At 53.9% G+C, this 16217-nt stretch overlaps 1 protein-coding gene across 8 annotated transcripts in view; it reads right to left on the reverse strand.

Moving 5' to 3' along the window:
- The window catches only part of AGO2 (argonaute RISC catalytic component 2), a 117940-nt gene that overhangs the window by 33540 nt on the left and 68183 nt on the right, over window positions 1–16217 (reverse strand). For all 8 annotated transcript variants that reach the window (XM_024250989.3, XM_054518881.2, XM_054518883.2 and 5 more), the window contains 7 exons: window positions 8627–8808; window positions 6545–6681; window positions 5568–5702; window positions 4659–4746; window positions 3245–3392; window positions 2312–2431; window positions 2041–2163 (listed from right to left, as the gene is read on the reverse strand). In XM_024250989.3, coding sequence (XP_024106757.1) covers window positions 2041–2163; window positions 2312–2431; window positions 3245–3392; window positions 4659–4746; window positions 5568–5702; window positions 6545–6681; window positions 8627–8808 — 933 coding nt within the window. The remainder of the gene's footprint in view (window positions 1–2040; window positions 2164–2311; window positions 2432–3244; window positions 3393–4658; window positions 4747–5567; window positions 5703–6544; window positions 6682–8626; window positions 8809–16217) is intronic.

Genomic DNA, 16217 nt, shown 5'->3' on the forward strand with positions numbered 1-16217 from the left:
TGGGATTACAGGCACGTGCCACCACGCCCGGCTAATTTTTGTATTTTTTAGTAGAGACAGGGTTTCACCATGTTGACCAGAGGCTGGTCTCGAACTCCTGACCTCAGGTGATCCTCCTGCCTTGGCCTCCCGAAGTGCTGGGATTACAGGCATGAGCTGCGGCGCCCAGCCTACAAGCTCTCTTAATCCCTACATTCTGAGATTTTTGCAAGGTTGGCTTACACAAGCTCTTCTGTTTTTCAGACAACCACTGCCCTTGCTAAGAGCTGGAAGCCCGAGGGAACAGAAGCTAGCAGCGCTGTGAAGCGGCGCTGGGTTCAAAAGCCCTGTCCCCGCACAGGGGCCAGGCACTCCTCTTGCCCACCCGGGGCGTCTCCTCCCTGACTCCTGAAGGGGAATCACGTGCTCTTCCTCCTGGGCTTGGGCTGTGTTTATACAGCATCTGGGGCCTCGGGGGACAAGCGAGCCAAGGAGGGGCTGAAGGGCCTTGCTCAGACTCCCTTCAGAGAGACAAGCAGTGGCCGTGCCCACCAGGGACACAGACCCCCACGTGATGGGGTGCCACGCAACAGTGCTAGAGGACAAGACACGCGTGAACAGCAACACAGAACGGCCAGCAGCCTCTCAGTTAGCTCTAAGGAAATATTAGCTAGAAAACAGTGAGGCACAGAAATATAGGTAATGCTATTATTTTCACAAAAAGGGGTGAATCATCCCTGGATGATTTTACAAAGGAGAAAGAACACCAATTGCTTCCTGAGAGGGCAACTGAGAACTGGGGAAAAAAGATACTTTTTCCTCTAATTCTTTTATATCTTCTGAATTCTGAAACATTTAAAAAACAGAACTGTTTTTTTAAGTATTTTTTATTTTTTGAGACAAGTCTTGCTCTGTCGCCCAGGCTGGAGTGCAGTGGTGCGATCTCAGCTCACTGCAACCTCCGCCTCCCGGGTTCAAGGGATTCTCCTGCCTCATCCTCCTGAGTAGCCGGGACTACAGGTGCGCACCACCACTCCAGGCTAATTTTTAGTAGAGACAGGGTTTCTGGTCTCAAACTCCTGACCTCAAGCGATCCACCCACCTCAGCCTCCCAAAGTGCTGGGATTACAGATGTGAACCACTCACTGCGCCCAGCCCAGAACCCATATTTTAAAATAAGACAGGAAAAACAAACAAACAAACAAAAAACAAACCAAAACCTCGCTACAGGTCTTGAGGATGAGAAAATTCCATTAGGTAGAAACTAGGGTGTAAAAGGTTAGGCAGACCCTTACACAGATGCCAGGTGCTTAAAAAAGTCAGTGACCTCTGACACTAAGACCCTGCAGAGCCCTGGTGTCCCTCCCAGCGTGGTCACCTCTGGGCCCTCCCATCAGACGTGGTATGCTTGCACCCGTGGTAGGCGAGCCCAGGAGGAAATGAGAGGAGACCCTGGAGGGCTCAGTGCTCAGGACACCTTTGGTTACACACTAATAAAAAGGAGAAGTTAAGGGCTGGACACAGTGGCTCACGCCTGTATTCCCAGCTACTTGGGAGGCTGAGGTGAGAGATTTGTTTGAGTCCAGGAGTTAGAGGCTGCAGTGACCTATGGTCATGCCACTGCCTTCTAGCTCGGGTGACAGAGCAAGACCCTGCCTCAAAACAAACAAAACTAGAAGTTAAATTAGCAAGGACAAAAAACTGTTACCAAACATCCCCAAAGCAAAAGTTAAAGAATAGAAAAGCAGTACAGCCCTCTGGGAAATAATTCAACCCTCGGCGAGTGTCTGTCACGCAAAGAATGGTGCTCTCTAAACTTTCATGGGATAATAAAAATTATCTTCTGAAAACATTAACGATAATTCTGAAAAACTTTAAAAAGGACCAAGGAAAGCCATTCCTTTATGAAGTCTCACATCTTTTACAGGCTCAGCCCGGAGTAGAAAGGATTCTCCTGCATGGGACACAGTCTACACCGCGGGTGATGACTCAGTACCTGAGAGGGGTCGCGGGGCAGAGACACGCCCCACAGCCACACGTTCCCCGCCGCCCCGCACGTACCCTGCCCCCGTAGAGGATGGAGGGCGGCTGCAGCACCCGCCCAGTCACGTCTGTCATCTCATCTTTGACCATGATTCCAAATTCACGGACATATGGATCTGTGTTGAAACTTGCACTTCGCATCTGGCAAAGGGAAACAAGAAAACGCATGGAGTGGGTGGAGGCCTGCCATCTCTCTAGCAGCTGCGTCCATTCCAAGCATCAGAGGTTTCTGTGCCAGGGCAACCGGACTGGACTCCACAGGGCAGCCCTGCCCGGGACTGACGCTCACCAATTTGCTAATCTCTTCTTGCCGATCGGGCGCCGACCTAGCAGTCGCTCTGATCATGGTTGAGGTCTGATTGTCCGTTAATTTTTTAATACATCTTTGTCCTGCCACTATGTTACAGACCTGTGAAGAGGACGTAGAGACAGGCCGTCAGTGCCGCACTGGTGTGACCAGGGGAGCGGGCAGGGGGCTCAGGGGTTGGTGGCCTGGCTCCGCCTGGGACTGTCTCTGCCTCATCCCTGGGCTATGAAGCGCTGTGCAGGTATCTGCTGCGGGGGCTGCTCCATAGCCTTCCGCTTCACAACAGAAATCCCTGCTAAGTAAACCCCACGTCACGCGAACACACAGACCCCACGGCCTCTGTGCCCAGTGCATCAGGTGAGCGGGGCTGTGTCCTGACACCGGCACTTCTGGGCTCTCTCCAGTCTTCGGTGGCTGTGGGCGTGAAAGCGGCTGCAGGTGCGAAAGACGTCTACCTGTGGGACAAGGTGCTGGAGCCACCCAGCCCTACCTGAATGACAGGAAAGTGCCAGAATCTAAACACTGAGGGAAGAGTTACAGCACATGGCTCAGGGTTGGAATTTGATCCTTTCCCAAGGCAAGGATTTTTCAAAGAGTCGTGATGTTAGAGGAGAGTGAATGATGCAACGGTGCAGTGACGGAGCACCTGCCTCCCGCTGCGGGGCCTGCTGGGCGCGTTACACACAACCTCAGGCAAGGTTCACGCCAATCCCACAAGAGAGCTGCGGACCCCATTTTACTGAAGGCAAAACCGAGGTGTAACAAAGCCCATTAACTCACCCGCGTTCCTGCAGCAGCAGAGGCAGTGCCATTTGTACCTGACTGGGGCCTCGGCGGTTTCTCGAAGCTGCATGCCCTAGCCTGGGACGCCGCCCTCCCAAGCCCCCAGAGATGCACTGGAAGAGGGTGACTTGCCTCCAGGGGAAGGTAGGTGTGTTTCTGCTCCTGTCCGACTTGTAAACATGGGAGGTGGGGGTAGCGCAGAACCAACTTGTGCCTGTCCTTGAAGTACTGGGCCACCGTGCACTCCACTGTCTGCCCGCTCTCCTGCTGCAGCGGGAATCTGAGGAGCAAAGGGGCTGTTCAGGCCAAGGTCATCCTGGAGCCCCTTCCCCTGCGCTGCTTTATATTTGCATTTGCTTTTTAGGGTGACGTGTGAGGAGCAAACATTCAGAGCACCTCCGGGAGTGAAAACCATGTCACATGCTTTGGGTTATCTGGAATGTTCCTGAGCCCCTAAATTCTCATTTTGTTTCTGGAGTTGGGAAAGAAAAAATACCTACATGCGTCATTACTCATAAATTATCCACAACGTCACAGTGTGTGTAAAGGAGTCAGGACGAATGGACACGACCAGAAAGGTCTGTGTGTCTTCCAGCAGACCGTGGTGACCCTGGAAGCCGTTTACATGCCGCGCACTCCCGGTGCCCAGAAGGCCTGAAGCCCCCAGGACAGGACGAGGAAAGCAGGCCAGGCTGGTTCCGGCAGCCAGGGCCTCTGCACGGTGATGGCAGGAGACGCCTGGGTGCAGTGTGGGTGAATGAGGGGGAGGCCCACAGTCACAGGAAGGCTGGCCTCTGTGTGGGATGCGGGCACAGGGGCTGCCAGTGCAGGGCAAAGGGCCACATGGCTCAGTTTCTGCTGCACCGACCCCTTCCCCTGATCCAGACTGCCGGGCCACCTGCGGCCTCTGCCGGGTCAGGGCCAGGCCACAGTCCCTCTCGTCCTTCTGCTCCCTGAGCCACGGGCATCTTGGTACCTCCAGTGCCTGGCAACAGGCCTGGCACTTTCCATGGAATGATCCATGAAATAAATGAACGCTACTGGCCTGGGAGACATTAACTGGGGCACAGGGGCCAAATCTATCACCTCCTCCCGCGAAGGAACACCAGTACAACCCAGGACAGCGGCATACTCTCACCCCCACTCTGGCCTGCATACCAAACTGTGCTCTTGCCGTAATGACGGGACACACGGACTAGCCCAGGGAAGGGGGCGTGGGTCAGGGCCACAGACCCGCCACCTCCATCACTAAGGATGGGACAACGAACGCAAAAGACCCTTCTCTCCTCTATGAGGCTCAGGAAGGAAGAGGGAGAGAGCGCCTGGGCCGGACCTCCCAGCACCCAGGTGGAATTTCATGATCTGAGTATTTTCTTAGGTGAAGTGTGGAATCTCCTGAGCCACATAAGGGACAATTTTGGGATTGAAAAACAGCATGAACTGGTCTTTTCTGGAGAATGGGCACAGAATCATGGCTCCAGAGTGTGCCCATCGGAGTGACAGTGGGGGACCCAGCCAAGAGAGTCTGAAAGGAAGGGCGTGTTACGTTTGGTGACTGGCGGGCCGCCGGGTCACATTGCAGACACGGTACTTCCTCTTCATCTGCCCACAGTGCGTTATCTCCACCTTTAGACCTGGGTACACAGAACACAGGCATCAGCATCTGGGCTGTTCCGACCTGAGTGCAAGCGGCACTTCCCGAGAACCAGTTTTCATAGGAATGTGGCTGCAGACCCAAGTTATGGGGGGCTGCAGGGCTCCCCTAGGGAGGGTGACCCACAGGTCACCCCCAGGCCACCCCAGCTGGGTCCATCTCACCTACAAGAGTACCACGTGGTGGAGGGGAGGGGAGGCTTAGAGCATGAGGTGTCCACCCTCGTGCTGTTCTGCGCCCCCCATGGATCATCGTGATAACACGGGGTACTGTGGATGGCCCTGCAAATGGCCTTCCAAAAGGACGGGTTCAGCGGGCAGGGCTTGTGGAGCCAGGGGTGGGCCCCCATTCTGTTGCTGATGGGCAGAAGGACCCCAGGCAAGTCCTAGACACCCCCAATCTGAGTTTCTTGGAGTAGAAAGCAGGCTGACCGGGTACAGATGCCTGCCGGGCTGTGTAAGGATTAAATGAAGACAAAAGAAAATGCATCCTAGGTTCCAGCGTTATGAAATGCTGATCACAGCCACGCTGCTGCTTCTAGTCCTGACATCATGACTCAGACGTGACTGACTCCCCAACCTCATCCTCACCCCACGGGGTTGTATTTATTTAGGAAACCCCCACTCCAGCTCTGGGAAATGGGTCTAACTCATCTCCATGCTACTTCATCTGATGGCTAAATTCTGCCATCCCCACCTCCCTAAATGCACACAAGAACCAGAACTGCAAAATGCGGTCCTGGAGGCGGACTGGGAAGGGGCCTCCCAGCCCTCAGCCAGGTGTGCTGGGACAGTTCATTACCTTTAATTTCTTTGGTAAACTTTACCCTTTGGGAATCTGTCAGAGGTTTTTGTTGTTCTTCAATACTTTTAAAATCCAAAACTTCACAAACAAACTCGATTACTGGCTGTGCCTTGTAAAATGCTGTTGCCGACACTGTAGGCGAGAAAAGAGGCAAAGGCCTAAGCGTGACCGTGGGGCTGCTGGACGGGCCCATAGTCCTGGAGGGGCCTCACAGGCCAGGCCAGCCATGGTGGGGACACCCAGCCGGGGTTCTCACTCCCTACCGAGGCCAGCCTCAGGCCCAGACACGGGCAGGCCAGCAGTGACAAGCCCAGGCCCCAGCTGCTGACCCTCCCTCTGGTCAGGGTGACAGAAAGGAGCTGGCTGATTTTAAAGACTAAGTCACCCTCCGAGAATGAAGCCAGTGTTGTAGGATTTTCTGGTTACCGTCTGGTGTAGATATTTCTGAAATTCACCATTTCCTTTTATGTAATTCTTTTTCAATAAATGTGTAACTGAGCAAGATCAAATTCTCATTCCTTTCTAGAGCTTTTCATAATAATCAGCTCCCAAATGAGAAGACAGATCCTTTTCGCTGGCCTTCACTCTCATCTTTTTCATGGAGAGGGCAGCGGATGTCCTGCACAGATTAGCGACTAAGCCTCCCAAGAGAGGGACAGGCCGCACCCAGGCTACAGTCAAACCCAGGCCTACAGGAGGCCAGCAGGAAGGAAGCCCCGGATCCTCAGGCCCGCCTCAGCCCCTGGCCACAGCCTCTGAGGGTGCGACCTCCTCGTGGCTTCACGCTGGCCTGAGAGCCACTGCCCTAACCCACCCAACACTGCAGGTGAGACCAGCCAGGTGTCACGCAGCAGTGCCGGCTCTGACAGAGGCCATGCATGGAGCTGGCCACATGCCACCCGCCCACCGGGGTCCTGACCCCCCAGCCCATGCCCAACCCTGCTCTGCAGTGAAGACCCCAGGGCGCTGCTCACCATCAATATTCAGCATCATTTTCCAGAGAGAAGGCCGGACGGACTGATGGAAGCCAAACCACACTTCTCGGCCCCCGCCAAGAGGGTTGGAGCAGCCCTCGGACGCGGTGAAGAAGGAGCGGCCCACGGGGGTGTACCTGGAACCAAGAGACCCCACCCCGCCTCCCGTCAGATGCGTCGTCTTCCAGAAGCAACAGCCACCTCTGGGTGGGCTTCGTCTGCGCCCACCACATCCTCATCAGAGTTCCGTTTCCCCTCCTTTTAAATCTGCGTTTACCACACGGCACTCCAGCCTGTGTGCGTGGCCTGCTGTGCGGGACGCTGTGACAGCAGCAGGCTGGGGGACCCGTGGCCTCACTGGGGGATGGTGAAAGATGTTTAAACACACCGCACAGGTGGAGCACAAACCCCCAGGACCTGGCGTGTTTCTGGCCCAGGCTCCCTGTCCTGGCTTTGCCTCGCCTTACTGTCCTCACTGTCTACTCTTCACGTCTCGGGGCCTGTGTCCCCAAGCGCAGATAGAAGTGGGCACCTGCCAAGTGCCAGCCCCAGCCAGGCCCAGCCCCAGCCATGGGGAGACATGTTGCTTTTGGCCGGTGGCTGTCCAAGCATGACCCAGCATCTGCCGGCTCCTTTAGCCATGGGCTCCCCAGGTAGGCTCCAAGGCCCCGGAGCTGCCCGCTGTGGGCTCCCCCGTAGGAGGTGGAAGGGCCAGCATGAGGGCTTCACAACCTCTTCCGGGCCTGCAAGGAATGCTGTGCTGACCCGGCTGGAGCTACTCGACTGAAGCAGACACATTCTCCAGCACAGCAGCCTCACCTGCTGCACGGGCACCGTGGGGTCTGGTGGCCTAGGAGGCACCGTCACTAATGATTCTGAAGGGAAAACACGCTGTGAGCCTCGATGCTCCCTAATTGTGGGCTGCGCTGATCCAATCACCCACACGGCCCTTTCACTTTCCACCTGAGACGTGCTATAATCCCGCCTCTACTGCTCTTCTTTTCCCAAAATGAAAACAGCAGTTTCCTCCCTGATTATACAATTAATGTAAGTAATCCAAAAGAATTCAGAAAAGAATCACAGTCATTTCTGCAACTCTATTAAAAAGGTAGATGCCATTTTGGCAACCATCCTCCTAGACTGTTTCTCCACGTACCTACGACCTTCCTCCACCGATAGTTCAAAGCAGAGACAGATTACACATGGGGGTAGGTGTGTTCCTGCCGGGAGTGACGGCCTGTCCTGTATTTGCTCACCTCCTCCCATGCCTGAAGACTGAGAACACCATGGTCCCTTCTAAAAATCTTACACAAGGCCTCAAAGCACCTTCTCTTCTATGAGGGAAGCCCCAACTCTCTCCTAGAATCTTAAAGCTTTGGTCAGTCCTGGGGTTTGTCACTGTGGGGTTTGTTTCGGTTTAGGCTTTGGTTCGAAAGAGATAAAACTTGAAAACTCAAACTGTTCCCAGGCACCAGTGTGAGGGCAGGTGTGCTGAGGGCTGATGTGCTGAGCTGGCCTCGCTCCTCCAACAGCGGGCCACTCAGGAAATTAGCACAACCCTCTGCCCAGCAACCGGGCAGCTTGTGAGCCCTTAAACTGTTCCCCTACACCCTCTCCCAGCAATCGCAAGTATGGCAATTTGTGGTAAAAGAGTAATCCTGAGAATAAGGACGTCCCCAACAGTCACAAAAAGCAGTGGTGACGATCCCTAGAGTTGCAGACATGCGTGCAGCACGAAACTGGGAACACAGCATTACTCTCCTATCACGAGTCCCAAGGGCAAGAGAGCGGCAGAAAAGTGCGGGCGCAGAGGGCTGCGCGGAACACGAAGGCACCAACGTGCACACAAATAGGGAGGCCACCGTTCCGGGCCAGGCCAAGAATGCTGGTGACTTATGTTTATATTAACACTGTTTCCACCTTAGCACCATTTGTGTTATCTTCATCACAGAAAACCCACATGACCAGTCCCACCCTGGATCCGAGAATGAGCCGTTCCTCGGACAGATTTCAGACCCTGTGGGGGGGGCCCTCGGAGCCGCAGGGGATTCCCCCGCCCTTGGTCCTGTGTGGCGCCCTCACCTCATGGATGGCAAGTGCCTCATGACCACGTCCAGGGCCTGGATCGTCTCAAAAGGGACGCTGGGCAGCCGCCCTGAAAGTGCATCGTGTAACGCCTGCAAGCTCACGCAGGACACCCACTTGATGGACACCTTGAAGATGCGATCCTTGCCTTCTCCCGGCAGCGTGACCTCCAGCTCCACCTGCGAGGATCCAAGGCACACAAGGTTACTCCCTCCTGCGAAGCCCCAGGGAGGACGCAGCCTGGCAGTGGTTGGCTTCCAGACACTCCTGGGTGAGGAAGTCCCCGCCCAGGCCTCTAGCCAACCACTAGCCACATGTGGCTATGGAGCACTTGAAATATGACCAAGGAACTGAATTTTAAACTTTACTCACTTACTTTTGATGAATTTAAATGTACAGAGCCACGTGTGGCAGTGGCTGGTGCACTGACAGTGGTCGAAAACGTATCCTCTTGTTTCTCCCCCAAACAATGAACTCACTACCTCTCTCCACCCCAGTCTCTGAATCACTCCTTCCCTCACCTATGGGTTGCACCTAACGCCAGATCATGCTGCTGTCACCTGCAAACCCTACTCCGCTACTCAGAACCCACAGTTAAATGGCGATCTGGCCCTCATACCTCCAAATATGTGGACACACACAAGCCCACTCAGGTGACGCGTGAAGCAACTTCGCTATTTGCTGATAATGCTTCCCAGTGTCTGAGGAACACCGACGTGACAGGTTACGGATGGTATATATGTTATCCTCACATGCCCAATGACCCCAGCAAGGGAAAATTCATTCCACTTTTGTTGAGACAGGGTCTCACTGTGGCCCAGGCTGGAGTGCAGTGGTGCAGTATTGGCTCACTTTGACCTTGACCTCTTTCTCACCTTGGCCTTCCAAGTAGCTGGAACTACAGCCACACGCCACCAAACTCGGCTAATTTTTCAATTTTTAATTTTGTAGAGATGGAGTCTCACCATGTTACCCGTGCTGGTCTCGAACTCCTGGGCTCAAGGGATCCTCCCACCTCGGCCTCTCAAAGTGCTGGGATACAAGCGTGAGCCACTGTGCCTGGCCAACTCACCGCTTTTTATACACGAAACCACAGAAACCCGGACTTAAAAAAACAGCCTAAGGCCACAAAGCCACGAAAGGGCAGAGATGGGATCTGGACCTCGAAGGCCTTCCCACTCCATGTGTGATGCCAGGGTCCCAGGTCTTCAGCACCGGCCTCTCCTAGCCTGCCCAGGGCCTGCTGCCTCTGCTCTGTGCACCTGAGGTGCCCTCCCTGATTCAGGACCACAAACCCCAGCTTGCCGGCATGCCCGGGTCCAGTGTTGTTTGGTGGCACCAGGCACATCTGCTCGCTCGCCCACTGCCCACCATGCCCAGCTCCCATCTGCTCATCCTTGTCACCCAGGGCCTGGCCTCTTGCCACACCTTGTTTGAACCTCACGGAGCAACGACCAGACTCTGCCGGCGTCACCTGCACACCTGGGTCCCAGGTACACACCCTTTCCACCTGGGCCTGGGCTGGCTCTGGCAGACGCCCACGAGCCCTCAGAGCACTGTTGTGCCCGACGGCCCCAAACTGGCCACGCCCCGAGGACCATCTGCAAAAGATGAGGGCGGGGAAAAAGGAGCAAATCCTTCCAGCTGGATGGACTTCAAACATCGAATAGCAAGAAAAGCAGCAAGCCACAGAAGGGCACTGCAGCACGATTCCTTCTGGACGTCAGAGCCACACACACGGGGGACGCAGCACAGCTGAGGAAACCAACAGAGGGAAGGGCCAGCTTCACTCAACTCATCAGGACAGCGGAGGGGGTGGCGGTGGGGGGACGCAATCAAGGCTTCGCCCATGGGGGATTTCAGGGTGGGAGGAGGGAACAGCTGGGCCTGGGTTGGGGGGTACAGGATGTGGTTTAATACCACTCTTTAAATATATGTACATAGCTGGCCCTTGCACAACATGGGTTGGAACTACGCAAGTGGAGTTATATATGGATTTCCTTCAGCTTCTGCTACCCCTGAGACAGCAAGACCAAGCTCCTCCTTTCTCTCCTCAGCATGAAGACAGAGGGGATCCTTTATAATAATCCACTTCCACTTAATGAAAAGTAGACATATTTTCTTTACCTTATGATTTCTTAAATAACTTTTCTCCAGCTTAAGCATGTAAGAATAAACTATATAGGGTCAGGCACAGTGGCTCATGCCTGTAATCCCAGCACTTTGGGAGGCTGAGGCAGATGGATCACCTAAGGTCAGGAGTTCAAGACCAGCCTGGCCAATGTGGCAAAACCCCATCTCTACTAAAAATACAAAAACTAGCTGTAACCATATCATACACTGTGGAAATAATATGCAGCCATAAAAAGGAACAAGACCAGCTGGGCGCGGTGGCTCACACCTCTAATCCCAGCACTTTGGGAGGCTGAGGCAGGTGGATCACGAGGTCAGGATTTCGAGACCACCCCGGCCCATAGTGAAATCTCGTCTCTACTAAAAATACAAAAAAACTAGCTGGGCATGGTGGCACGTGCCTATAATCCCAGCTACTTGGGAGGCTGGGGCAGGAGAATCGCTTAAACCCGGGAGGTGGAGGTTGCAGTGAGCCGAGATCACACCATACTCTGGCCTGGGTGACAAGAGTGAAACTCTATCTCAAAAAAACCCAACAAAACAAAACAAAAGCCAGGCACGGTGGCTCACACCTGTAATTCCAGCACTTTGGGAGGCTGAGGCGGGGGGATCACGAGGTCAGGAGATCGAGACCATCCTGGCTAACACGGTGAAATCCCGTCTCTACTAAAAATACAAAAAATTAGCCGGGCGTGGTGGTGGGCGCCTGTAGTCCCAGCTACTCGGGAGGCTGAGGCAGGAGAATGGCGTGAACCCGGGAGGAGGAGGTTGCAGTGAGCCGAGATCATGCCACTGCACTCCAGCCTGGGCGACAGAGCAAGACTCTGTCTCAAAAAAAAAAAAAAACCAAAAACCAAAAACCAAAAAAAATACAAAAATTATCCGGGTGTGGTGGTGGGCGACTTAATCCCAGCTACCTGGGAGGCTGAGGCAGGAGAATCATTTGAACCCAGGAGGTGAAGGTTGCAGTGAGCCGAGATAGCACCACTGCACTCCAGCCCTGGGCATCAGAGTGAGACTCTGTCTCAAAAAAAAAAAAAAAAAAAAGAAGAAGAATAATAAACTATATAATATATGTAACATATAAAATATGTGTTAATTTACAGTTTATGTTATTGGTAAGGCTTCTGGTCAACAATAGACTATTAGTAGTAGTTTAAGTTTTAAGGGAGTCAAAAGTTATACATAGCTAGGTGCAGTGGTTCACGCCTATAATCCCAGCTCCTTGGGTGGCTGAGGTGGGAGGATGGTTTGAGTCCAGGAGTTGGAGACCAGCCTAGGCAATATAGGGGGACCCCATCTCTGTGCTCCCAGCTACTCAGGAGGTTGAGATAGGAGGATAGCTTGAGCCCAGGGAAGTCAAGGCTATAGTGAGCTGTGATTGTGCCACTGCTCTCCAGCCTGGGCAACAGAGAAATTGTTTCAAAAAAAAAAAGGTTATGAATGAGTTTTTGACTGCACGGGGAATCAGCACCTGATATGTTTGGCCGTGTCCCTACCCAAATCTCAACTTGAATTGTATCTCCTAGAATTCCCATATGTTGTGGTAGGAACCCAAGAAGGTGACTGAATCATGGGGGCTGGTCTTTCCTGTGCTATTTTTGTGACAGTGATCCAATTGGTTTATCAGTGGTTTCTGCTTTTGCTTCTTCCTCCTTCTCTCTTGCTGCCGCCATGTAAGAAGTGCCTTTTGTCCTCCGCCATGACTGTGATGCTTCCCTAGTATGTCCAATTAAACCTTTTTCTTTTGTAAATTGCCCAGTCTTTATCAGCAGCATGAAAATTGGCTAATATAGCACCATTAACCTTTTTGTTGTTCAAAGGCCAACTGTATATATATTTCTTTTTCATTAGTGCTACTTCATAATAAAATTCTAAATAAGTCATACACAAGTAACAGTAACTGAAAATGCACATTTGGCATAACACTGGCAACATAGCAGGCATTCCTGAACTCACTGGTTCCCCGTTTTACTTTCTTTCTTTCTTTTTTTTTGCGGGGGGTGGGGGCAAGGAGTCCTGCTCTGTCAGTTAAAGAAACAGATCTGGAAGGGCTGACTGAGGCGCCCCGGGCCATGCGGCAGGAAGCAGAGGGGCGAGTGCCCCTGTCAAACTGTCTGACTCCTGACTCCAGAAAGGGAGACAGAGTCTCTATGGGCCCAGGACAAGTGGCTTGGCTGGGCATGGGGGGACGATTCCAGTATGGACTAGCAGCTACCGGGTCCCAATAGGAGTAGCCGGTCGCTGAGAAGGGAGTGCCATTCCCCTTGTCCAGAAACAGCACATCCAGGTCACGGCGTGCAGATGGAGTGCGCTTGGGAGTGGGAGAGTGCGTGCATTTCCAGCTCACACACGCCCCAGCCAGGAGGCACTTTAGGCCTGAGAACATCTGCAGCAACAGCACTCGGCGTCCGGCCTACAGTGCTGTGCCCTGGCACAGATCGGATGCCTGTCAATGCCACCCTTCAAAAACCTCTGTAGTCAAAACTGAGGAGCAATTCCAAGGGGTCTATTTTCCCACAGCAAAATACACTCTAATTTGTAAATGTATTGCAGTCCGGCCTCTGCTCGGCCCGCAGAGAAAGGACGGCAGAGTCACCCCGGGCTCTGTAACTGTCTGCGCATCCCACTTCCACAGTGGCTGGCTGGTGCTCGTGTGCGGCAGCTTAGGGCTGCATGGAGATTTTACCACGGCTGTCGTATGGGCAGGAGGCACACGGCTCTCCGAGGGACAGGCCCCGTGTGCGTCTGGGCTGCCAGCAGCAGGTGGTCCACACCCGAAACACTGCCGCCTCTCGACAGCCCAAAGCGCTCGGTCCCAATGACACGACATCTGAAAGTCACTCCCAGTGCTGCTGCCTCCTGTGTTCTGACCTCAGGCAGTGGCCCAAGGTCCAACTGCCATTTTCTGAACATGGATAATAGAAAATGTCAGCCCAGGACTCGATCCAAGGCCTGGAGCACAGCGAGGCAGCTGTGACTTCCAATCTCCCCAGACAAACCAAACCCGCAGGCTGGCCTCCCTGTCTGGAAATCCTCAGGGCGAGAGAAGTAGAACTGTCATGGGGTGATTCCTGTTGGGGTCGTCACACAACTCAGCAACAAAAGGAAAACAGCACTCTAAAGAATGTAAAGAGGACAGCCTGGGGCTCACGCCTGTAATCCCAGTACCGTGGGAGGCCGAGGTGGGCTGGATCTCTTGAGCTCAGGAGTTGTAGACCGGCCTGGGCAATGTGGCAAAACTCTGTCCCTACAAAAAGAGAATTAGTGGCTGGGCACAGTGGCTCACACCTGTAATCCCAGCACTTTGGGAGGCCGAGGCAGGCGGATCACAAGGTCAGGAGGAGTTCGAGACCAGCCTGACCAACATGGTGAAACCCCGTCTCTACTAAAAATACACACACACACCACACACACACACACACACACACAAAAAAGAAAATTAGCCGGGCATGGTGGCACATGCCTGTAGTCCCAGCTACTCAGGAGGCTGAGGTGGGAGGCTCACTTGAGCCTGGGAGGTGGAGGTTACAGTGAGCTGACATTGTGCCACTGCACTCTAGCCTGGGTGACAGAGTGAGACCCTGTCTGGGGAAAAAAAAAAAAAAAGAGAGAGCACAAAGAAACTGTGTATGAAGCCGGGCAAAAGGCACAGAGGCGCAGCTGCCTTTCAAAAGGCTGTTCCTGCACTAAGCTTGGCTATGGCCCTGGCTGAGCCTATGGCCTCCCTGTCCACTGCTGCTGAGGAGGGAGTGAGGGAGGCACTGCAGACGTAGCATGTCTGGCTGGCCACAAGGATCCTGACCTGGATGGGGCCTCCCTGGGGCGGCAGGAAGAGTGACCACACCCACTATGCCTGCCGAGCCCAGGCCGAGAGACAGCTGCCAGGCTGCGCGCCACATGCCCCTCCCAGAAGGGGCTGTGCAGTTCACATCTCGTTGAAATGTGCCAGGTGCTGAGGTCTAAAGGCATCCTGTGACTCTGTAGGGCAGCAGCTCTCGAAAGGCAGATCACTGACCCCCAAAAGACCTCAGCACCAAAACCAGTCCCACCCATCATGTCTGCAAAGTGTAGTGGGAATTCAAAGTCACCTGGCAGATGACAGAGCAGGTACAGGGAATGGCTGCTCAGTTAGGGCTCGGCACCACCTCCTGACCAGCTTGTATTGGGGTGGGCTCGGGTCAAAGCACCTGGCTCGCTCAAGGGGACCCTTGGCCCCGAGAGGTAGCAGGTCAGCCCCAAAGATGCTTGCACCAGACCCAGGCTGAGCAGGCTCCCTGCCGCACACTGTCCAAACGGAGCCCCCCATGGCTTCCTCGCCTCCCACCTTCTCTCCCCAAGCCTTCAGGTGCAGAAGCTTCACTGCCTCGGGAGCCCTTGGCCTCCCTTGCTGCCAGACCCCCCCATCCCAGGTCAGCAGGCAACAGCCAGGCACTCCTGTGGTCACAGCATGGCTGAGCTGGGCAGAGAGGCGGACAGGCAGGAGTGCCGAACTACCATCTCCTTCAACAGTGAACTCCATGCGTGGCTGTCTTCCCCCAAGGTATGCTGCTTCCAGGCAGGGTCTGCTATTGTTCTGAGCTGTGGATCTGCCCTAACTTCCTTCTGGGAAGGAGACACTGGTGCTGTCCACCACCACTCCTAGACCGTGTCAACCCAGACATTCAACTTGATCATTCAGTGAGATGTGGGAATAAATTCTCAGGTTCATCTTCCACCAGCCAAATCCCTTCCAGGCCAATGCCACTTGTCTTTTGTTATTTAGGGAGTTTAAAGTTGTCTCCATATGTTCCTAAACGGTGCTCCTTCTGGCCACCTTTCTAAATTTTCTACTCAACTGAGCAGAGGAACTCCAGGGAGCTGCAGACCTTCCATGGGCCCTGACAAGGGGAGGCATGGAGCTGGACCCAGAGCCAAGAAGAACAGACGACACAAATCATGCCTTCAAAGAGAACCCAGGAGTTCAACCTAAAATGCTGATCAACTTGTATAGTTTCCTGTGTCTCCACCTCCAGTTCTGGGAGGTGAGGTAGTGAGGCTGGGTGGTCCCAGCATCTCCCGGGCCTGGGAGAACTCGTCTCTCTTTCCACACAGGAGCTGGGATGAAGGCAGGCAGGCTAACATTGCAGTAGGAGATTTAGGAGCTTCGTGTGTAAGGGCGATGTGACATGGGCCCTCTGTGCAGAGGCCTGGGCCAGAGCTGCCAGAGTCCCCACGAGCCTACAGGATAATGGAGCACCAGAACGATTCCACTCTTACCACAAGTGAGGCACGAAAAAGTACTTCACAGAAAAAAGACAAAACCCAAAGACGACACTGGGACACGATGCGAGAAGATGGACATGGGGACACCTCCTTACGCAGGCTCTCACACAGAAGGTTAATTTCTGCACCCTGCAGAGATCCTACGGAACCCCCAAACCAGTGGGAGGAGCGTGGTCTGCAGCCGGGGAAC

The sequence above is a fragment of the Pongo abelii genome, chromosome 7 (genome assembly GCF_028885655.2).
Source record: "Pongo abelii isolate AG06213 chromosome 7, NHGRI_mPonAbe1-v2.0_pri, whole genome shotgun sequence".
Taxonomy (NCBI): Eukaryota; Metazoa; Chordata; class Mammalia; order Primates; family Hominidae; genus Pongo; species Pongo abelii.